The sequence below is a fragment of the Cupressus sempervirens genome, chromosome 3, assembly GCF_028749045.1.
Source record: "Cupressus sempervirens isolate cs-2001-9-10 chromosome 3, ASM2874904v1, whole genome shotgun sequence".
NCBI lineage: Eukaryota > Viridiplantae > Streptophyta > Pinopsida > Cupressales > Cupressaceae > Cupressus > Cupressus sempervirens.
The window spans coordinates 222,662,780-222,687,533 of record NC_143120.1 but is presented as its reverse complement, the minus strand read 5'-3'; the positions used below and the strand labels follow the sequence as shown (position 1 = coordinate 222,687,533).

At 36.4% G+C, this 24,754-nt stretch overlaps 1 protein-coding gene across 3 annotated transcripts in view; it reads left to right on the top strand.

Moving 5' to 3' along the window:
* The window catches only part of LOC149565637 (Aldolase superfamily protein), a 113,932-nt gene that overhangs the window by 51,352 nt on the left and 37,826 nt on the right, over window positions 1-24,754 (top strand). For all 3 annotated transcript variants that reach the window (XM_089819145.1, XM_089819147.1, XM_089819146.1), the window contains one exon: window positions 11,242-11,421. In XM_089819145.1, the coding sequence (XP_089675271.1) occupies window positions 11,242-11,421 (180 nt within the window). The remainder of the gene's footprint in view (window positions 1-11,241; window positions 11,422-24,754) is intronic.

Sequence of the window (24,754 nt, the reverse complement as noted above, 5' to 3'; positions counted from 1 at the left end):
TCCGTGATTAAAGGCTTAGTTGAGATTCTTACAAATTTATCATGTTGAGTGATTCCATGAGTAAATTGTTTTCTTAGTGTCATAAGAGAATCTAGTTGTGTTTGTTGTAGGATTTTCATGTTGAGTGGTTCCATGAAATTTTATAGGATCTATGCGATTAAATTTTATCATTGACATTCTGATTGCAACCTAGTGTGATTGTTCAGCTAAAGATTTCTCTCTTGGTAAGAGGGAGTGTTGGAGTTTGTAGATGCGATAGAAATCTTTATCTATGGACGTTAATTCCGTTATAGTCACCTTTAGCTGAAAAGAACGTTTAGGATAATTGTAAAATTAAATATAATGACATGTGTCATTCATCATGCTTTAAAGCATGGAAATATCAAGAGTTGTGTTTGTAATAAAGAGTTATATTGTTGTGAATTTCAAGAGACCTTTTGTTGCAAAGTGAGGTGTCTCTCTTGTGTTATAAATATCGCTTCAAGCAAAAGACATTGTACACTTGAATTTTTATTATCAATAAAATGATCTTTTGTCGTGTGGCTTGGTTTTTTTCTGCATTCTTGAAGGGTTTTCCTAGGGTATTTCTGTGTCTGTTACATCTTTTCTGGTTATTCGTTATTCCTACTTATCTGCTTTCTTGGTTAATATTCAACAACAAATATTTTGTTGGTAAATTTGGATCATTAAAAAATGTTTGAAAGGAAATATCAGTCAATACCTATTGATGAAGAAATTTTACAGTAATATGTGGAAATTTGTCATTGCAGGCAAGGAGAAAAAACTGAGGGTTGACATTGAAGCTTGAGAAATTAATATTGCTTCCAATCAAAGGCACAAAAAGAGACATTTTTGGAGAGGTGATCTCATTTTGGAAGTCAAGGTTGCAAATGCAATATGTTAGTAAAAGCCTAAAAGTTGAAACATGAGAAAGTTGGACTTGGAGCCAAAATCAATGAAGGTTTAAACTGGTTAGGTATAGGGACACTTTACACCACCTATAAATGTTTAGTGGGTGGAGTTCATGTGACAACTGCTCCTTCCAAAGCAAGTGTAGATCTTGTAAATTATGTAAAATTGGAAAAGTTGATAAGAGTCTACAGACACCATAAAATAGCCATTTAAGTAGAGTGAATATGATTTATTTACAAAAGCTTGCTTCTTATGATTTTGAGAATTAGTGTTCACATAGGTGAGGACTATAAGGATACATAAAATAAATATTGTTGGGTTTGCTAGAGTCATTTAAATATGTGTGGTAGAGTCATTTAAATATGTGTGGTATGCATGTGTTTTTATTCAGTTGATAAAACAACTTAGTCTATTTAGGAATATTGTTTACTAAAATATAGGATATGAGAGATCCTATAGATATTTACATCACAAGAAAGACTTCTTGAAGTAGGGGTCAAAGTTCTATTTAAATGCAAAGGCAAATGCAAGTATGGTAGAAAACCAATTATAATCCAAGAAATAAACTACAAGGCAAGTATTTTAACCTATTGAACCAATGAAAGTAGCAAATTTAGTACAATTTATTCATGAATTTTGAAAAGTAATTGTATTGGGGTAGAATGAGATGGTTCATGCTATGAACTAACTAGAATCTACTAAGAAAGACGACTGAATAGTCAAACCTATGCTATTGGATGACCAAGTGAGTGATTTAATGTTATTGGTAGTTAATATGACAAAGAAACAAAGAGTGATGTATATGGATCTTGAGAAGGAATCTCCCTAATACAATTGTTGATGGTGTGTTTGGTATGAATTTGGGCGTGTTGTTCCACGGGCGACCCATCTCCAACCACATGGGCACATCCATACTTCCAGAAGGTACTTGGAGAAGTCTTGGCAAGTCAACCATCTAAACAACATTGCACATGCTAGGGGAAAATCAGCATGGTAATAAGTTACTTGGAGTTTAAATGTGACAAAAAGTGCAAGGTGAACTGCTTAACACACTCGTAATTCAAGCAACCCTGCTAAGGTATGTTGCATGTTGCATGTTGCATGTTGGTGGTTCTATAAACTTGTTACAAATCATGTTATGATGGATACAAATGGATAACAAATGATCTGTAAGCTATTTTGTGTAGATATAGATAGGGAGAAATATCAACAAGTTATTGGTTTGGAGAAAGTACATTTAAGTATGCCTTGTTGCATGAAGCAAAAGAGACAAATTAATAAATCACGAGTATCTTGTGGTCAACCAGGGAAGGTTGTGTTAGCTTGCTTAGACAAGGAATCCTCATGGCACTACATTGCTTCTATAGTGACCAAAAGGGATACATCTGCACATTGGAAAGAGTACAAAGATCTTATATGAGGATCAAAACTTGTACCAAAGGACAAAGGTTGAAAGAAGTATGTAATCATATAAATTTCAGATAAATATATTTTATAATAAGAAATGAATACAAGCTGTACTATACTAACATGATATTAATTACAAAACACAAAATGGGATAACATTTATTTATTAAGTATTCAATAAAAATGTGTTATATATGGAAAATGATCACATTATTATGTGATGATGACAATAATGATATCAATTTTTATGGAACCAATATTCCATGGAACATTGTTGAATAAGTCATAACTTTTTACCATATTTCTTGAATGGAATGGCAATTGTACCAAAGGAAAAAACATGTAGGAGTATAAATTTCATAATGTATTATTTCATAGAAAAGGAACACAAGAACTATAGTATGGAACTGAGAACACGAACAAGATAATGTGTCTTTAAACATAATAACATGATTGTGCTAGAATGACATTTATAAAATCAGTTGTAAGCTAATCAAAATACCACATTACGTTCTTGGAGGAAACTTGTTTACTTCCTATGGGTAAAGGTAATTTATGCATACTACTGATAAGAGTTAGAACATATATAAGTAAGTGCAAGATAATATCAATCAAGGTTTTACATCAAGTGATACACACAACAACATGATACTAATGATAATGATAATGCTCGCTTCCATTTGAGAGTGTACATATAACCCTCGAGGGTGTGCGACTCCCCTTGGCCATATTAATGACTGACGACATAATTAACACTTACTAAAATAGTTGATGCCATATATGGTTTTACCTGACAACATCATCCCCCCTGAAAAGAAAGTCACCTTCTGATGACACACCAAAAATGGGACAATCATATTCAATAACAAATCATGAAGGAGGAGGAGTGGGCGGAGGAAGCATCCCTGATGAAGGAGAAGCCACCAATTGTGCCCTCAATCTGTGCACTTGTTCTATACGAGACTTGAGGTTGCTCTCTGCCATCAGTTGGTGCTCTCGGGTTGACTTCACCATTATAGTGCCCTTGAGGATTTCCTTATCCTTCTTTTGCACCAGCTCCATAGTACTCACCAAATGAACCTCCTTCATGCCTCGTTGCAGTCGTTCCTCCTCCAGCAGAACCATAGTTATTTCCCTCTCACTTCTCTCCTAAGCCAACTAAGCCTCCAACTTGGCCAACTTATCCAGCTGATGGGATGACTCACCCTCCTTTTGTGCCAACTTCTCCTCCATCTCTTGGAGCTAAGTAGACATTCACTCTCTAGCCTTAACAACTGCCAACCTTTACACCTTAGTTGTGTCTGCCACATATTGAGTCCTTTGGATCTCATAATATCCATCCCTAAAGGTGCGTTCAATCCCTCTGAGCATGGCCTGAGTGTGGCTATCCTATGGTCGATTAGGGAGACTCCAATCGTCCAACATCTCGAGTTTCTCGGTAGTGGGCCATCCCATAACTCAAAAATGTTGGAGCGCACCCGCCAATGACTAAAGCTAAGAGCTGCTTGATCTGCTCCTCAACTCCCTCTTTAGCTCGAGATTGTACTGATGGCACTACCTGTTGGGCACTAGCAACTATATCCGCCAAGTACTCCAACTCAGGATTAATTGCCTCATAATGAGGCCCTACTAGTTGTTGCAAAGGTGGCTTCTCTTTGCCATCATGTATCTCCCCTTGTCTAACCATGATTGCGTCCTCTCTACCCTCATGAATCTCCTCTTGTCCAACCATGATGGCATCCACTTGAGGCTCCAATTGCGGCTGTCACACTATCTCCATCTCTAATGTATAACTTCCAAATCTACTATGGCCTTTGGTGGCAGCAACTACCTCTGTAGTGAAAAGACCGTAGGGGTCATTGGGACTCGTGGTACAAGCTGAAATTGGTGAAGCCAAGTGTTTGTTGTGGCCTTTGACACAGTGCTCGTAGTAGCTATCATCTCTTCTACACTGTCTCTTATAGACTTCTTTTCGTGAGGATGTCTACTCTTCTCTACCTCGGTTCCACCAATCTACCTACCAAGGTTTACAACTGCTACTCCCCCCTCCATCTGGCTGGGCAACCTCTGTCATTGGAATGGGTAGAGGTGATAGGATTGTAGGCTCCCTCATCTCTCCAAACCATAGTATCTCCGTCAAGATGGGTTGGACTAAACTCTAACTAGCAAAGAAGGGCGAGCGAAAAGTTTATTGGTGTGGTGGTTTTGGCATACATGTCTCCTCAACAACCTTCATCTCGGCAACTACTTTTGCCTCCAAGTGCTCATCTTTCCTACCCTTAGTGGCTTGCAATGCCACCTCTGACTCCTCTTCACTAATATCATTGTCCTCTTCTATCTCATACTTGGTTTTAGTTACTATCACTTGCTTCTTCCGCTTCTTGGCTAATTGAACTTCCTGTCCAAATCCCACCATATCTAAATGCAACCAATAAAAGCTAGGTGGCTGATTTGAATGTGTTTGTCCATGTGTTACCAAGTGTTGAAAATGAGGTGATACTTGCATGCACACACCCTTGAGAAATAATCTGATTGCATGGTACGACATGTAAAATGTTCAGTGCAAAAGTGTCATGAACTCCTCCATCCTATCAACTAGAATAGTCACCTAGTCATATACCATGCCATTTTGAATTCCATTCAGTAGTGCAATCTAAGCAATAGCAATATTGAAGGTGCAATTGGCTTTTGTCAAACGACTCTTCAGAACATCAAGAAGACATTGCCACTCACCTTGTTGAAGGTATGACTTCTTCACACCCTTCCCTTTGCATGAATCAAGCTTTCTCGTTTTGCTGACGCTAGGTTGCACCGACACATTAAGTGCAGAAACGTGTCATGCAGGTTTGGTACTATTTTCTATGCCTTATCAATCTTTCTTTGTTGCTTTCTTAGGATATCAAAAGCTTTAGTGAATTCCCCTGCCCCAAATGATACAATGATCTTACGATGCTAGTAAACAAATACTGATTGTTGTTGGAACCTGTCGTAGGCATCCCTCAAAGTCTTGTATGTAAAAGACGAGCATTTGAATTGCCTAATGAACTTGCGCGTGCCTTAGTTGTTCCTTGATGGGGTTGTCATGGGGTTTACCCATCCGCCATTTCTTGAAATTAACCCCATTTAATGCAATATCCCCTTAAAATAGCTAGTTTTAAATAAAATCATTATGTAATAATAATAAATAAATAATTGTCAATGTAAATTACAATTTACCAAGTTTATATAATAAAATAAATGTTTATATTAGACAAAAATAATACCCACTCATAGTAACCAAATAACATTTAATAATAATCAATATTCAAATAATATATAGAATTGTTAGTGTTAATACTAATAATAAAAATAATAAATAATTACTATTTTATAACGGTGTTAAGTGAATCAGTCTTAAATAACAAAATTATAAAAACTTGGATGATGATTTGAAAGGTAAGAAAAAATAGACTTTTCAAGGGCCACATTAGTTGATGGAATTTAAAAATAGATATTTAGGGAGTTACGTGGGATAAGAGTGGAGATTAAATAAATTTGAATATAGAGGAAGATAATATATTACGAGATATTCCTTATGGAATTGACCTAACTACATAGGAAGAAGGTTATGAAGGCAAGTTGTAATTTTTTTATTAAGTTACATTTGAATTTATATATTTTCATGTGTTATTTGTATGACATATACATATTTGTATATGTATATATAAAAATGGAATTCTAAATGCACAGTTTAGATGGCTTAATGGTTATAATTTTAAGATCAAGAGAGTTCCTTCAAGGGAACAGAGTGATCTTAATATAGTTAATGGTTTAAGATCAAGAAAGTCCCTTTGTAGGGAAGAGAGTGATCTTAATATGGTTATTTAAGGCCGGAATATTCTGTAGATGTTAACATATGCATATGTCTCAAGGGCCTTGGATAGAGAATGCCTTTTCTAGGAAGGACCTTAAAGGGAGCACTTCATAGAAGATAAAGAAGTAATTGAGGACCTAGAAATCCTCAAGAGGGTTATCAATCCTGATATGAAGATGTCTTTAAGGTTTGGGGATTAGAATAGAGGGTAGAATAGTGAAGTTAAATTTGTTATTGTATAAATTCTAATGTTTATTTTGTAGGTAGTACTTGTCCCAAGCTAACCCTAATAGTGGGGACATTACATTCAACCCTTCGAATGTGATGGAATCTACAATAATATCCTCCTTTGTTGTTTATACATGTACCCTTGGTCGTGTTTTAACCTTCTTTGCTTTACTCCTCCCACTGTTCATTTTTCCTGCAATTCTCACAGCCAACGACAGTGATGGTGGCTTTGTTAATAGAAGAAGATTTGCTAGGTAACGGTCTTAACAATTTTCTCCAAACTTGTTTCTTGTCTCCATCCATTTGTGTGGTTGTTGCTTGTGTCGGTGCAGTAAATGAGGATGAAAAATAGTTAGGGTTCGTCCCTTGCATACGCGTGTGTACTGTTTTAGCTAGATGGCTTGTGTATAGCTTCCTTCATTACACACACACCTTTGCTATGAAATTCTTTGTCGTCTTGGCCTTGTGCTGTATGACTTAACTCATTGTTCATTCTACACTTTTTGGCATCCTTCCTCTATCCCAACGTTATTCTTATTGCATTGTACACACTATGATATAGATCCTTCCATCAAAGCTCTCTGTCATGCGGTAAAGTTCCTTCTACTATGGTTGATTATACTCCTTGTCTTTATAATTTTTCTTGTGTTTTGGTGCAACACATGTACGATGTTTATGCCTCAAGCTTCCCCTACGCCCTTCCAACACAGTCCTATCTTCCGACATCTCTTGTTTGATAGTGTTTTATGTTTGTTTCTTTGAGGGTGTTTCCAGTGATGTCGTACGACCTCCCCTTCTCCCTAATGGTGTTTTGTTCTCGTTGTACGTTGTTTCTCTTTGTTAGTCTTCCCTTCCTAGTGGCATTCTATATCCCTCACATCTCATGCTGCATTTTTGTCTTTTGTCGGTATCTCTCATTTTTGGTCTTTTTCTTTAGAGCATTTTTTTTTGTTCAAAGCCATATGCGCATTCCTTCATATATTGGTGATCTTACATAGTACGGTACTATTTTTTTCTGTATGGTAGATTGATTTGTAGGGCCTACAATCCCTGCAATGTGGCCACTGCACAATTGCATCCCCATATGGTGCCTTGCCGTACAATAATGTCATCGTACGGGAAGTGCTAAATCTTCCATAAATATCAACCAAGGTTTACATTTTGTGATATGCACAACACTAGTGATACCAATGATAATGATAATACCCTCATCCATCCGAGAGAGTGTACATATAACCCTCAAGGGGGTGCAATTGAATCGTTGTGTCCATAACTACCTACCCCTTAGCCATAGTAACGACCAATGACATAATTAACACGTACTAAAATATTTAATGACACATGGTTTTACTTGACAACAAAAATCTTGTATTATTCTAATTTGTTCACCTCTATTGCTCAATTTACCTATAGCTAATATATAGATCAAATATGCCAACTCAGCTATTGCAATCTTTAAAATGAGTGGTCAGCCTTAACAATGATTGGGTTGGGTATTAGTAGATGGAGTAGCATTGATTCCGGACCTCCTATCAATTTATGTAGAGCAAAGTGTATAAATCAAATTCACCAACTCAACTATTGCAATCTTTAAGACAAGTTCTCATTCTTAACAATGTTTGAGTTCGGTGTTAGTAGATGGTGTAGCACTAACTCCAGATATTCAAATCTTTCTTAGTTTGGAAGGAAAACTTGTAGGAGAGGAAGTTCGAGTAGGTAATGCACAGATTCTAGGAGTTGGGGTAGGGGTTGATGCAAAATGCTCTTAGTTATTTTTTTTAACTTCCTATACTCCTTGTCTCAAGTACAACTTCATTGTTGTTGCTAATTAATTTTAATCAAACTTTTTGATCCTCTACTCTTATGGGAACACTATGGTTGTCTATTCTTTATCCTTCCTTGCCTTTATGTCTGCTCATTTTCTGCATCTAATTTTGTAGTTTTGCTAACTTTAACTTGAAATGGGATGCTTTATTAGAGGCAGATAATGCCTCCTTTCTAGCGTGTTCTACTTGTGTATCAGCATTTTGTAATAATCTTCAATATCTTAAATTGCTTTTGGAGCTCCTAAGTCTCCTTTCTAATTTTTCTACCAGTTCCTTCAACAGTTTTTTTAATATTCAATGTGAAGTTTCTTATTCTCTTCCACATGTGCCATAAGAAAGCGGGATACAGGGTTCAACTCAAGGTATCACTAGCTCCAAAAACCTTTCTTCTTGGTTCCCAAAAAATGAGGTTGAAAGAAATACCATGATCTGTGCTAAATTGTGCTGTGTCACACACTCACCATTGTACTGCACCACATTCCCACATTGCCAAAAAGGAGGGTTTGCATTAACTCATCATTATGCAACTCTGCAATCCATTCACAACCGTATTGGCCCAACATAAGTTGTTGCACATAACCTGCACTTCTTTGTGGCAAAAACAGAATATTGGACCTTCACATCACATTAGACCATGGCAGACTGCTCTGCCACAGCTCATGCCATGTTAGCACACTCAATAATTTGCAAAGTCTGCAACTGTCTAATTTGCCAATTACTCTATGTTTTTTTCGTTGGTGAGTTTTTACAAGTTTAACTCTCCCTTTTTTATAGACAAAAAAAAGATGGGTAAAAATATTGACACAGGTAAAACACTGGTTAAAATGCGTTTTTTAATTTTCACATGTATTTGTTACAAAACATACATTTTCTCTTTCCAGAGTTCATTTTTTTAATACAATTTGTAATTGAATTTATAACATGTTGCTTCAATATAATTTAATTTTAACCACTTTCTAAGTTGCTAGTTTTTGGTTGAGTTTTTGTCAAGTATCTGCCAAGTTCAAAATTTCGGGCTTGAGTACTCTCCAAGACCGAGTCTGCGAACTATGAGCACACTTGTCAATGCCACGGTCACTTTTATGTAGAATAGAAAACTTGCATAAATAGGACTATGACCATAACCACCAAACCATAGTAACACGGGGACGCATCCCCCCCCCTTTTTGCCCCACACACCGGGGACTTGGGGACTCCGTTCCCCCGTCCCCAGTGGTGCCACCAGATTCCAGCACCTCCACCGAGGATGGGGGGACGTCTCGGTGTTAACTATTTGCTGATTTGACTATTTATGTTCAATGTTTGATGTTTCCATTTCAATGCAATGTTCAAGTATTTACTCTTTTACATCTTTATATCTTATATTGCAACAAATCTTTTCATAATTAGCATTTTAAATACCATATGTACAATATATACAACCCTCCTGGTCCCCCCTCTGTCGTCCCCCCGCCATCCCCGTACTATCTCCAAATTAAGGCCCCTTTGTCCCCCCGTCCTGGAAAATTGCCCCCCCATCCCCATGTTCCCCTGTTCCCAGGGTGGTGTAACTATGCACCAAACCTTCTGTGACCACCTTAACAAAATCACCATACAACTTATACAACTTACATATTTGCAACATGCTCAAAATAGAACAGATAGATTTAGAGATCTATAGTGAGCGTTTAGGTTCAGATTCATAGCATAAATATAGGTAGAAGATAGCCGCCACTCTCTCAAGAGTATGCCATTTACAGAACATGGAAAGTAACACACTGTAAAGAGTATACTATTTACAGAACACACAAACCTACACACTGTTAAGAGTATGCCATCTACAGAGCTTGCTTTCAGTTCTATCTTTTCATGAATCATTTCTTTCTGATGATATTTGATTCACTGTCAAGTTGTCAACATTGCTTCTTGTTATAACATATCTAAATTTCAACGGTATTCCTTGAAGTCTCCTTGGGATCCAAATCACACTATTTGTTTCTGCTCATTCTATCTTATGTATTGTGTAGCTGCTCTAGTGATTTTGAACAGTTAATTCTCAACTCGGAACCTGCCTTTTACTTAAATTGTGGCCTATTACTAGCATGGTTTGACTCAACTTGGTTAACATTCTCTATATCGACATCTTAAACTTGCAAAATAGGAGTTGTGGTCACCTTGATCGCCTTCCTATGTGAATCTGCTGTCACTGTCATCAGTAGGATCAATATTTTCTGCCTCTGCCACATGGGTGAAAATTAGCCAAAGGCTCAAATACCTAATAATTACAAAATAACACTCCAAGGTGCTTTTTTGCTGTATCTAGCATATAATATTAAAATGAACTATCCTCTAATGAACTTGTGCAAGTATCTAATATCAAAATGAGTGGTATGATGCATTGCTTGAGAAGTTTGACTACTCAAAAGGTACCTAATGTTCACTTATTAGAGACTGTTGGTGCTCATAAAATCTCGATTCTGCCTCATTGATGTGCATGGTGCTCGGTTGCAAGTCACTATCACTATCATCCTCAGTATCTTGATTCTTGTTTTATTGTGTCCATTGATTTCTTGATTCCACCCTCCATTATCATCTGATTGATACTCCTTATTTGCTTGTCCTCTCTCTAAATGGCCTCCAATGAAAGCAACTTAGCACATATTATATGCATTGAGATTGGTTTTAGACCAATGGCATACTGTGACAATGTAAATTTTGTTGTGAGGGGTATCTAGAAGGCTTGACATGTGAATACCATCACTGTGGAAATATAATAACAGAGGGATTGACATCTTTAATCTTTTTGCTATCTCTCGATGCATTTCATATTCTATTTAAGATGGATCTCTCTCTTTTTATATCTAGGAAACTGACATGTTTTGAAAATGACATTTTTTGCTATGTAACCAGATGTGCACAGTTCAAACTTCAAACAACATTTATGTGTAAATCTGATAAGTACGGTTTTCATACTTTAAAGATACTATAATGGTATTGAATATATTTCACTTTGAGTGACTAAGTTTTATTGTACAGCTATTAAAGGGTATACCCAAGTTTGTGAAGGTTGTTGAAGTTGGACCCAGAGATGGATTGCAGAATGAGAAGAACATAGTTCCAACACATGTGAAGACTGAACTGATTGAGAGGCTGGCTTCTTCTGGGCTCCAAGTTGTGGAGGCTACTAGTTTTGTTTCACCAAAATGGGTACCACAGGTGCTTTTTTCTTTCCTACATTGTGAAGTCATTTTCTTCTCTGTTTACACAATATTTTTCATGGTTGTCACTGTGCTATTTGTTTTTGAATATGCTGTTTGTTCTTGGTTTCTACACTGGTTTGCTTGATTTTGTTACCTGTTCATTTTGAATGGAATAATATCAGATGCTGCCTAACCTAGATCTTCTCAATGCTCTGTCAGATTCTACCTGACTAGATCTTCCCAGTGCTCTTTGGTTATTCCATATGATAATATAATACACTTAACAAATATAAGAATGTTGCTATGAATGTTGAACAACTTTCATGTCCTATAGAGAATAGATAACTTGTGCAGTGAATTATCTGCTTAAACTGCACAATGGCGGTGACTATTAGGTGCTCATTGATTATTTATGTAACATGCTAAGTTTTCCAATCCTATTTTAATTGATTTAGATAACAATTCCTTTCAGATGCATCAAAAGGACAGTTATAACAACCATCGTATCATTTACACATGAAATACAGTTTTGTTTGAATTTATATATTCAAGTAAAAGGAATAACAGACTTAACTGACTCTTAATCCAATGAAAGGGAAACTAACTCAACTATATTGACCATTTAACAATGCATAATTTAGGATGCGGAAATACAAAGGTAAAATACCTGAAATGTAAGTATCTTGTATGCAGATCTTACCTTTGAGTTGCAAGCCTTGGCACCTGGAAGAGAGGAGAAACATTGCCAAGGGCTTAACTTCCCAATCACAGACTCTTAAGTATCTCAACACAATCTCTACTGAGAAAGGCCCTCCATACCCTGCGATTAGGCTTGGGACACCACTGTACAGCTATTGAGCATCCTGGTGTTGAGAGTGTTGGCTAGACAGCCAGCTAGGGTTCAAATACCTTCCTTGCACCTATCTGCCAACTGCGAGCATCCCTGACCTCTTGTGATCACAGCAGCAAGCATGCCACTAACCTACCTTGGCCAAGGATTTGTGTGGGCACTATTTATACGATCACCCACCGCTCGACTTGACAACAAGACCTATACAATGGACTACCATGAGCTGACACAGTTTAAAACATTCTTTATTACTTGCTTATGGTTACTGATTGTTCTTTCTCTCATCATACAAGGATATCCTGTAGTTCAATGGTTATCAATCCATACCCTTCATCTTGATCATGCTGGTCTTGCTTGATGAATTTTTGGGGTTGTTATATAAACATTATATATCACAGCCATTGCATTCTGCCCGACCTGGGCCTATGGCATTGCAAAAGACTTATAATTCTTGCAATTTATTCTCGACTTCATAATGGTGCCGTCTTTTATCTCAGAGAGTATATGGTAGACACCTTTGTATAAGCTTGCACTTTAGGATATTCCTTCAGTTAATTATAATTGTGAAAAGAAAATGTGTTTATGCAAAGTGCCCAAGTTTTGCTCGATTTGGAGCATATTTACAATTCTTAAACAAATGAAAGAAACAATAGATCATTTCAAATCAAGGCTCCAACAATGTTAATGTTGCCTTTTAATTCCAAGCTAAAACTACGAGCCTCATTATATCAAATTTAAGGAGCATAATTTAGTAGAGATATTTTCATGACCCGACTGTAATGTCGCCTCTTGAAGTGCTCGGTTGGTCTTTGAGCAATGCTGGTAACATAGGACCAAGGTTGTTAATTCGTAGTGCAAAAAGTATTGCAATTAATTTCTAATGCCTGGTGCAAGAAGTCCGCACCGTATAGGAAATATGAATAAGTGATGCTTGATTAAGGCGGAAGAACTATCCACAACAATATGGTAATAGCAGCTAGTATGCCACTGCAAGAAAATGTGTAGGACTCGTAGAGAATATGTGAAGCATTGTGAAAAGAAATAATGTAGTCCGTATGAAATGGTAATCACTTTGCCAATGATGTGTATTGCTCAATATGAACCATCACACAAATAGATCTTCGCCTTCTTTGCTGCATGGTCAGTTATGAGCAAGAAGTGTGAAGGTGGCGGGGAGTTACAAACAAAAGCCATTGACACAAATCTGACAATAATATTAAAATGGCCACTGAACATTTTAAGGCCCGATGAAATAATATAGAATTATGGCTGCTCAAGATAAATAATAAAACTATCGCCAAGGAGTAATAATAACTCATGCTAATATCTCAATATAAAAATATCATACTATACCTACCTATACTTATGTATGCATGTACACACACACACACACACATATATATGCGTGATATTCCAACAATATATATAGCATATGCGTCTTATATCAAGTGGGCATATAAGTATGTCTATTCAAATTTATCCATACATATATGCAAGCATATGTAGATACTATGGTATTGTTATATTAAGATATGATAGATATCATAGAAAGCTCTGAGATCATCCAATTTATAAGGTTACATATTAGTTCTTAGTTATTAATCTAATGCTTAGTGATCTTTTCTTTAATACATATGTATTGATCTATTAGCTCATGGTAATCCATAGTATACTCTTGCTTGCCTAGCCGTTTACCCCTTAGTCTTGGTGGTTAGAATTCAACAGGCAGATTGATGTCCCTTACTCAATTCCCTCTCTGGCAATAGTTCAATATAAATCAAAGTTACTATAACAACTTATCATTTTTATAAAACATCATAGCGGCTAACCACTATTTCAGTTGCTACAAATTTGTAATGAGTAATCAACTTTTCAAGATAACAAATACTCATATTAATATCATAACGATTAACTAACAATGCATCTTCATATGTAATTATAACGAATAACCATATTTCCATTTCACATGATCATATTGTTTAACTAATTTTACCAGTCAACTGACTTCACATAAAATCTCAATGACTATAAGAACATTTTTAAATTAGGCAAAAATTTGGGATGTAACATACCCTCCCCCTTGTTTCATCATCCTTGATGAACTCTTCAAACAAAAAAAAATTTCAATCACAACATATATATGATTGTATTAGTTTTGAATCAAAATTTATTCATAGTTCAAGTTTTTTGGAAAAAGATGTGGAAATTTTTGGAAGATTCCATCATAATTTTTGCAAGTAGCATTCTCTTCAGTATATTGGTCCCACTAGACCTTGCACTTGGTGATATCTCGATTACACAATCGAAGTTTACACACCTTGAGTATTTTGAGTGGCTCTATCTTCACCATCCCTGAATCTTGCACTTGCAAGAGATTCTAGTGAATAACATGTTCATGGCTGGTTACAAATTTATTAAGAGAAGAAATGTGAAATACATTATGCAGTCTGGAAAGGGTTGGAGGGAGGGCAATTTTGTAGGCTACATTGTTTACGACTTCCAACACCTCAAAGGGTCCCACATATCTTGGGGCTAACTTGGCATTCCTACCTAACATGATAGTAGTCTTCTGTGGTTTAACATTAAGGAGAACCTTTTCTCCCATTGAGAGTTACCTAGGAATCCTTTTTGCATCTTGATAATTTTTTTGTCGGTCATTTGCCTCTTTCAAACTTTGATGGATCTAAACTACTTGTTTGTCCATATCTAGAAGCATCTTAGGCCCGACAATGATTCGGTCCTCAATTCTGTTCCAACTTATAGGGGTTCTACACTTACACATGTATAGGGCTTCAAAAGGTGCCATCTTAATAGGAGACTGATATGAGTTGTTATAGGCAAATTCAACTAGGGGAAGATACATCTCCCACTGATACTGACAGTCCATGCAATACAGTCTAAAGAGGTCTTCTAGTGCTTGGTTTACCCTTTCTATCTGACCATTTGTCTCTGGATGGTAAGCTGAATTGATGTTTAGCGTTGTTCCTAAAGTTGAGAATAAAGTTTCCCAAAATTTGGATGTTATCCTAACATCATTGTCAGATATGATCTTTTTTGGGACTCTGTGAAGTCGGAAAATCTCTCTTAGAAACTTGTGAGCTATTTTTGGCGCCCCATTTGTTAAATTTCCAGGGATGAAATGTGCTACCTTAGTTAGTCGATCCACAACCACCAGGATGGTATTATGCTTGTTTCGTGTCATGGGTAACCCTTGGATAAAATCCATAGTGATTATTTGCCATTTCCATTTGGGAACCTTGTTCAGATGTAACAGTCCACCCAGGTATTGGTGCTCTGCCTTAACCCTTTGGCATTCGAGACATCTTGCCACATATTCAGTTGTTTCCTTTTTCATTCCTTTCCAAAAGTACACAGGTTTTATGTTAGCCAACATCTTGGTTACTCCAAGGTGTCCTGAGTAAGGTGCGGCATCAATCTCCCCCGAAATCATCTTTTTGAAATCTCAGATTCCTTAGTTATGTACATCCTACATTTATATCTTAAGAGTCCATCTCTTTCCACTGGGTATTATTTATACTTGGGATCTTGAGGTTCCTTATGGAGTGCTTGACAAACCTCATTGTAAAAGTCATCTCTTGGCAGACACTATCGTACTTGCCCTGAGCCCAGTGTTTATTGCTACCATGGCTGAAATATGTCTTCATCGACTTAAGGCATCAACCATTTTATTCTCTTTATCCTTGATGTAACTGATCTCAAAATCATAAGCTGCTAAGAACTCTACCCACCTTCTCAGGCGAGCATTAAGGTTGGGTGAATAGGTACTTCAATCCATGATGGTCTAATATGAGTTCAAATGGTTTCCCAATTAGATAATGTCTCCACATTTGTAAAGCATGGACAATGGGTGCTAGGTCCAAGTCGCGTGGTGTGTAATTTTGTTCATAGTTTTTCAACTTCCTAGATTCATAAGCAATGACCTAATCTTCTTGCATTAGGACACCTCAAGTCCTTCTCTTGATGCATTTTCTATAACCACAAAATGACCCTTCGGATCTGGTACCCTAAGTATCGGTGCAAAGATCAACTTATCCTTAAGTAGTCAAAGGCTGCTTATTTTTTTTGGTCCAGATAAACTTCTTCCCTTTCATTTGTAGGGTGGTGGTGGGACGTGTTATGCTAGAGAAATCCGTAACAAATTTTCTATAAAAACCTACCAACCCATATAGTTTCTAACTTCTGACACATTCTTTGAATGCTTTGATCTTGGTGGGGTCTACTGCTATTCCCTTGGCTGATGTAATATGCCCTAAATAGTGGATTTCCTTTTGGTCAAAAGAACACTTAGATAACTTTGCATACAACTTCTGTGCACGCAATCTTTGCAACACTATCTCAAGATGTTCTTGCTGTTCTTCCTCATTTCGGGAATAGATGAGAATATCATCGATAAAAACTAGCACAAATGTGTCTAAACAATCTTTGAATATGCTATTCATGAGATTCATAAAGGCTAAAATTGTGAACTCTTAGTGCCCATTGTGGGTTTTGAAAGCGGTTTTGTGAATATCCTCTTCCTTAATTCAAAGCTGGTGATATCTTGATCTTAGATCGATTTTGGAAAATTCCACTGCTCCCCTCATTTGGTCGAATAGATCATCAATCCTAGGAAGTGGATATTTATTCTTAATGGTGACTTTATTGAGCATTCTATAATCTATGCACAACCTCATACTTCCATCCTTTTTCTTGACAAATAGCACTTGGGCTCCCCAAGGCGAAACACTCGGTCATATGAGTTTCTTGTTTAATAAATCCTGTAACCGAACTGTAATTCCATTAATTCAGTAGTGGTAATTTGGTATGGTGTTCTTGATATTGGGTCTGCCTTAGGTACCAAGTCTATGATAAAATCAAATATCCTAGAAGGAGGTAGGCTAGGCAGTTCCTCTAGAAATACGTCCTGAAAATTCTTAAGATATGGATGATTTTCTTCGAAGGATTCTTTCGTCCTTTCTCTAATCTCCCATCTTCGAAAATATAATCATCTTGATAGGTTCTGTCACATCTTCTATCTTTATCGCAACGATTTCACACTGTTTTCTCCTACATCTCTTAAGTTGCATAGTTGAGATTTGACGAGGTTTTACCTCATGCATTATTCCTTGAATGCTCACAGGGTTTCCTTGGTCATCTAGGCATTCTATTGTCTTTGCAAGACAATCTACCTTTGTTTTCTTCTCACTGAGCCAATTTATTCCCATGATGATATTGTAGGATCCTAGAGGTGCTATATACAAATTATCCCTGGTAGAGAAATTTGGAAAGTCCACATGAGCTTCAAACGAACACTGATTTACCGGAGTCTTTGACTAATTTGCGTATTCAACAGTCCAGGGTTTTGTTATAAATCCTATTTTTTTGGGAAACCTACTTAATAATTTTGGGGAGATAGAACATTTTGTGGCTCTAGTATTAATTAAAATAGAGATGGGGTTTCCATAAATCTTACTAGGGGTTTTTATAGGGCCCAATTTTTGCTCTGTCTGACAGTTATCCAAGGTTGCATGTATCTTTTATTGGAACATGGCCTATTGAGGAGTTTTTGGCTAGAGTTTCCTTTACTAGGACACAAGTTGACGCAGTGGTTTTTGCCACATGTGAAACAACCCTTAGGAGGTCCCTTCCTCTTACTTCCCTTGTTGCCACTGCCACTTCGGAGTTACCTTTAAACTCTTTACTCTAATTCCCCTTGCATTCAGTCTTATTGGGCTTAAAGTTTTTTAAACTCTTTTTGTGTCCTTGAGTCAGAACTATTGGTGCTCCAATTTGCCTTCCTTTTGTTATTTTAGATGGAATCATCCCTTTTAACCTCGCGTTCCCGTCAAATGACCCTCTCTAGAGCTTCCTCCATGAATCGTGCGGCGAGAACATCAACTGCTCTCTTGATCCTGTTGTTAAATCCCATGACAAATTTTCTAACATTTAAGTTCCTATCTTGTTGATATGGAGGAACATACTATAGTAGTCAAGTGAACTTCTCCCAGTATCCGTGTACTGTCATATCTCCTTGCTTAAGTTTTTTGAAGTCTAGAAGCTTCTGGACATGAAAAGTTTGGGGTAGCCATTTGTTCTTAAAAATTGAGACAATCCTGTCCTAGGCAACATCGAGAGTCTTAATATTTAGTTCTATCTTGGTGTTTCCACACCAGGTGGCTACCTCTCCTGAGAGGTGATAAATTCCCCAAATTGCTTTGGAGGTTTTAGAGAAACTTCTGATCTCGAAGTAGGCCTCAACGGCTTCATCGTATTCAGATTCAAAAAATCTAGGGGGGCTTAATATTCTTAATGTAAGTTGATAGATCACTGACTATGTCTTGTTTTTGCTTTTCAAACAATGTTTTAGGAGGTTTTCTTTCGTGTGCACTTTGAGCAGATAACTTTTGCTCAGTTCTAGGAGGGGATACGAGTGGGTATCCTCTTGTCCTTGCCCAAGTTGAGTTGCCAGGGCATTCATTCTTTTCTCCATATTTTCCATCCTAGTTTGGGGTTCCCTCAAGACTTCGAGCAATAGGTCCATGGGGTTCAGAGGAACAAAGTTTTGCGGAACATAATTTCGATGAACATAAGTTTGAGGAATGGTACTTCTTTACATCTCATTCTCTACATTGTTCCCGTTGTTTGTCATGGTGTTTGTTTTCCTGAAATGTACAATTGGTTCCTTTATCAATATTATGTTTTCATACATATGCTCAGGAAGAGAGAGAAGATAAAATTATTTTCTCAAAATAAATCAATACAAAATGCCATTTGTTCTCATTATCATTCAAAAAATCAAAATACTTCTCTTCTTGCAATTGCAACCAATCTTATTTACAAAATTTTCCTCTTTTGAGGATATAACAAAATAGCTTAACATAGGAAATTGGACACCCTATTCCTGGGTATTCTATCCATTTCCTTTCTTGGGTGTATCCTGCCCTTTACAAGGTTTATGATAGATCATGAGTGGATTTGTTTTCTTGGCATTCCATGCCTTAATTATTTTGGTTCTCGAAATTGCTTTCTTGGTAACTCCCTCCTTAATCTGAAGCAAAGCATGGGCTAAAGTTTCATCATCCTCGGTCATAGAGTAGAGAGAGTTGTCGTACTTTGGCATGTTTTTAATTAGATAGAATAATATAGGGTGGCAAGTTTCTTTCGAGGAGTAATATGGGTGTACATCCTGTTTTTCATTTAACACTGTATTTTTTAGTTTTTTCTAGCGGAGAGAATGATGAACCCAAGGTTCAGTACCAAGCCTAGCGCTCTGATACCATATGTAACATGCTAAATTTTCCAACCCTATTTTAATTGACTTAAATAACAAAATAACAAATCCTTTGAAATTCATAAGAAGGATAGTTATAGCAACCATTGTATCATTTATACGTGAAATACAATTTCATTTCAATTTATATATTCAAGTAAAAGGAATAACAGATTTAACTAATGCTTAATTCAATGAAAGGGGAACTAACTTAACTATATTAACCATTTAACAACACATAATTTAGAATGCAGAAATATAAAAGTAAAATACCTGAAATGTAGTTATCTTGCATGCAGATCTTATCCTTGAGTTGTACAAGCCTTGGCATCCGAAAGAGAGGAGAAGCATTGCCAAGGGCCTAACCGCCCAACTAGGGACCCTTAAGTATCCCTACACAATCTCTACTGAGAAAGACTCTCCCTGTGCTGGGTAGGCTTAGGACACCACTATCCAGCCACTAAGCATCTTGGTGTTAATAGTGTCGGCTAGCCAGCCAGCTAGGCTTAGGATACCTTCTTTGCACCTATCTGCCAATTGCTAGCAACCCTAACCTCTAGTGATGACAGCAACAAGCATGCCACTTATCTTGGGCAAGGATTTATGTGGGCATTATGTATCCGATCACCCATCACTCGACTTGAGAACAAGACCCCCTTACAATGGACTACCACGAGCTAACATGGTTTAAAACATTTTTTATTACTTGCTTATGGTTACTGATTGTTCTTTCTCTTATCATGCACGGATATCTCATAGTTCAATGGTTATCGGTTCACACTCTTCACCTCGACCATGCTGGTCTTACTTGATGAAATTCTGGGGTGGTTGTATAAGGATTATATAATCACAACCATTGCATTCCGCCCAACTTGGGCTTACAACATTACGAAAGACTTGGAATTGTTGCAATTTATTCTTGACTTCATAATGGTGTTGTCTCTTATCTCAGAGAGTATATAGAAGATACCTCTATAAGCTTGCACTTTCTGATATTACTTAAGTTAATTATAATTCTGAAAAGAAAATGTGTGTATGCAAAGTGCCACAGTCTTGCTCGATTTGGAGCATATTTACAATTCTTAAACAAATGAAAGAAACATTAGATCATTTCAGATTGAGGCTCTAATAGTGTTGACGTTGCCTTATAATTCTATGCTAAAACTACGAGCCTCATTATATCAAATTTGAAGAGCATAATTTAGTAGAGATATTTTCATGGCCCGACTGTAATGTTGCCTCTTGAAGTGCTCGGTTGGTCTTTGAGCAATGCTGGTAACACATGACCAAGGTTGTTAAATCACAGTGCAGGAAGTATTGCAATTAATTTTTGATGCCTGATGCAGGAGGTTTGCACCGTATAGCAAATATGAATAAGTGATGCTTGATTAAGGTGGAAGAACTATCCATGGCAATATGTTGATAGCAGCGAGTATGCAACTGCAAGAAAATGTGTAGGACTCGTAGAGAATATTTGAACCATTGTACAAATAGATCTTTGCCTTCTTGGTTGTATGGCTGGTTACAAGCAAGAAGTGTGAAGGTGGCAGGGAGTTATAGACAAAAGCCATCGGCACAAATGTGGCAATAATATTAAAACGGCCACCAAAAATAAGGCCTGATGAAATAATATAGAAATATGGCCACTCAAGATAAAATAATAAAACTATTGCCAAGGAGTAATAATAACTGATGCTAGTATCTTAATATAAAAATATGATACCATACCTACCTATACTTGTACATGTATGTACACGTATATATATGTATATGTGTGTGTGTCTGTGTGTGTGTGTGTGTGTCTGTGTGATTTTCCAACAACGTATCTAGCATATACGTCTTATATCAAGTGGGCGTATATGTACGTCTCATTCAAATTTACGCATACATACATATATGTGCATATACAAATGCAAGCATATGCAGAGACTATGGTATTGTTATATTAAGATATGACAAATATCACAAGAAGCTCTGAGATCATCCAATTAATAAGGTAACACATTTTTTCTTAGTTTTTAATTTAATGCTTATTGATCTTTTCTTTAATACATACTTATTGACTAGTTAGCTCGTGGTAATCCATAGTATACTCTTGCGTGCCTAGTTGTTTACCTCTTGGCCTTGGTGGTTAGAATTCATACCTATTGACGCATAGGTAGATTGGTGTCCCTTACTCAATTCCCTCTCTAGCAATGCTCCCCCCCCCACCGTGCTCTTGCAAAAGAGGATTTTATCAATATAAATCGAAGTTACTATAACAAGTTTTCATTTTTATAAATCATCATAACGGCTAACCACCATTTCACTTGCCATGAATTTATAACGAGTAACCAACTTTTCAAGCTAACAAATACTCATAATAATATCATAATGATTAACTAACATGTCATTTTCATATGAAATTATATCGAATAACCATATTTCTGTTTCATATGATCATATTGTTTAACTAATTTTACTAGTCAACCGACTTCACATGAAATCTCAACTTCTATAAGAACATTAAATTAGGCAAAATTTGGGATGTAACAACTTAATCTGTTAAATATTGTTTGCGAAGATTGATTACCTTACAACTGGGTAATCCAAAATACCAACTTATAGGAGAGCATGATGAAAAATTTAGAATCAGGGAATCCTGATATTTAGGAATGATAGAGGAAAGGACAATGGCTTTTAAATTGTCATGCTAGTTATGGGTTCGTAGACTCAAGAGCAGCTCAAACTTTTCTCAACACAATTGACACAATTGATAGTGCTTTTTGAAGCCTAATCAAGTATTTATGCATTACACAAAACCACTTGTACTAAATCGCATCCGATCAAGTGCTGCAGAGCTTGATCCCTACAACTCCTCGACATGCTCAATTCTTCCAGAAAGGCAGAAACATTCACTGTTTGTGCTTCTATTAACCACTGATTACAAATTGAGTTGCTAGTTTGGGTTCCAATATTGTATAGTATGATTTTCTTTGCAAATATCTGTCACTTGAAGATGTGGAGGTGCAGGTATGGCCACTGGGATCAAGACACCTTATTGTGAATTAAGATATGCAAATAATTTAATAAATGAATAAGGCTATGGATATATTACATAAATAGAGTCACTAGAAAATGTAGAAATGTGATAGGGATGTGGCACTTGTCTTAAATTGGTGTCCTCTGGGGACTCTCAAAGTATATGATTTAAGAATCTTATACATCAAAATCCCTGGGGTATTCATAAACTTTATCTAGCTTCCCTTAGTTTTCTGTGTTGGACACATAAGCCTTTAGATTTAAATGCTGGTAGCTGACTCAAGGTGACTGACCTGATTTTCAGGTTTATATGCTAAGTACTTTTTACATGTGAATGCACACTCTACAGAACTATGGCTTTCCGATTGTTGAGTTTGCTGTATCATCAGATGTTTCAGCCATCACTCATACACCTCACCTGCTAATTTATTTACTCCTTCGTGCCTTACTGATCTCCGGTCTGTTTCTTGAATCTTCACTAAAGTTTTTGATGGTTCTTGTACTTGACGTGTTTTGTTTCTAAGGTATATGCATCTGAAAGCATATATGTCATCTACTGCAATTATTTCTGATATGCACAATTAACATGCATTTGATCCCCAATTTGGGAGTGAAGTGTTGGCATTCAAAAGAATCTACTTGAACCTTCTGTGGTTATTCTTCTGCAATAGGGGATTTTCATATCTTGCTCTAAAATCCATTCTCTCTCTCAGTTCACGTACATTGCCATGTTTGACACCTTCATCCTATCTGCAACTTATCAATTTACAGTCTTGTGACCTGCTGTTGTCGGTGGTCTCTGCATCTCTGTGTTTCAATCATCTGTGATAATGTATTATTGCAGCTACCCATATAATTCCATTGTTTTAGTTCCTAGTGTTGGAATGTTAAAGATATGTTGTTGGTTTTGTTTTTTGAACTGAAGTTAAAGTATACAGCAGTGCCCTTAGCCAGTTACCTGTATGCGTGTACTATGGTGCATAGATTCCATATTTGTCTGAATCCAAAAATGAGCTGTTAATTGGTCTGTATCAGATATTGGCAAATGTGAAATATGGGCTATGTGGAGCTCTTTAATATATTATTAATATTTTTTAAAAGAACCAAAAACCCCTCAAATAATTGGGAACATAATGAAGATATCAGGGAATCCTCCTTAAATGCTGATCTTCAGTAGCAGAGTGAGGTCAGTTCTGTGTTGGGCGTTGACCTGCCTGTAAGCTTTAGGTTTATTATTTTTAAAGTAAAAATAAAATCCATGTAAGAAAACATTTAGCTCAAACTTTGTGTCAATTCACTCTTTCCTTCAAAACTTTGTTGCATTTAGTGTTGGATTTGCTCAGTTATCTGTATATTTGATTTCTTTTTCCTTTGACCTGCTTGATTTCTATTCTTTTGTTTCTTCTATTTTTCTTTGGTCTGCATTACCTGCAATTTCCTTTCTAAAATTCTGTGCAGTATGGTCACTTCATGTTCTACTATGTTTTTCTTGTTATTATATCCAATGAGGGTGTTTAATATATTATTAATATATTTTAAAAAGAACTTAAAAAAATCCTCAACTAACTGGAATGTAATGAAGATAGCAGACAATCCTCCTTAAATGCTAATCTTCAGCAGCAGAGTGAGATTAATTCTGCGTCGGGCTGTAGATTTACTATTTTTAAAGTAAAAATAAAATCCATGTAAGAAAACATTTATCTCAAACTTTGTGTCAATTCACTCTTTCCTTCAAAACTTTGTTGCAACTCAGGAGACATGCATGTGTAATAACCCATCCAGGACTAGGGAGTCATCCCTAAATCTGGCATGGGCCTTATGAAGTTCCCATTTGCTTATAACTAGAAGAATATTCTGTAACTAATTAAAAAAAATCTATTTACGTTATAATACAGTTTTGATGCATTTTCGTGAAGAAGGCTAAAAAATATTATATAATAAGAAAAGGGGAACAAATTTAAATTATAATTTGCAGTCATTTTCCATATATTTAGACTTTAAATGGTAGCCTAATATATTTCTATTTGTGTATGAAGAAATGGCAACTTGTGTCCCTGGAAAATCTAGGTAGTTATGTAATTCTACCTATAAGGAACCTAAATAGTTTACCAAAGAAAGAATGTTTTTTTTAAAAAAAATTTGGAAGAGAATAATTTAATTTCTAGAAAACATGATCTCCACAACACCACCACAATAAAATGGGAAACA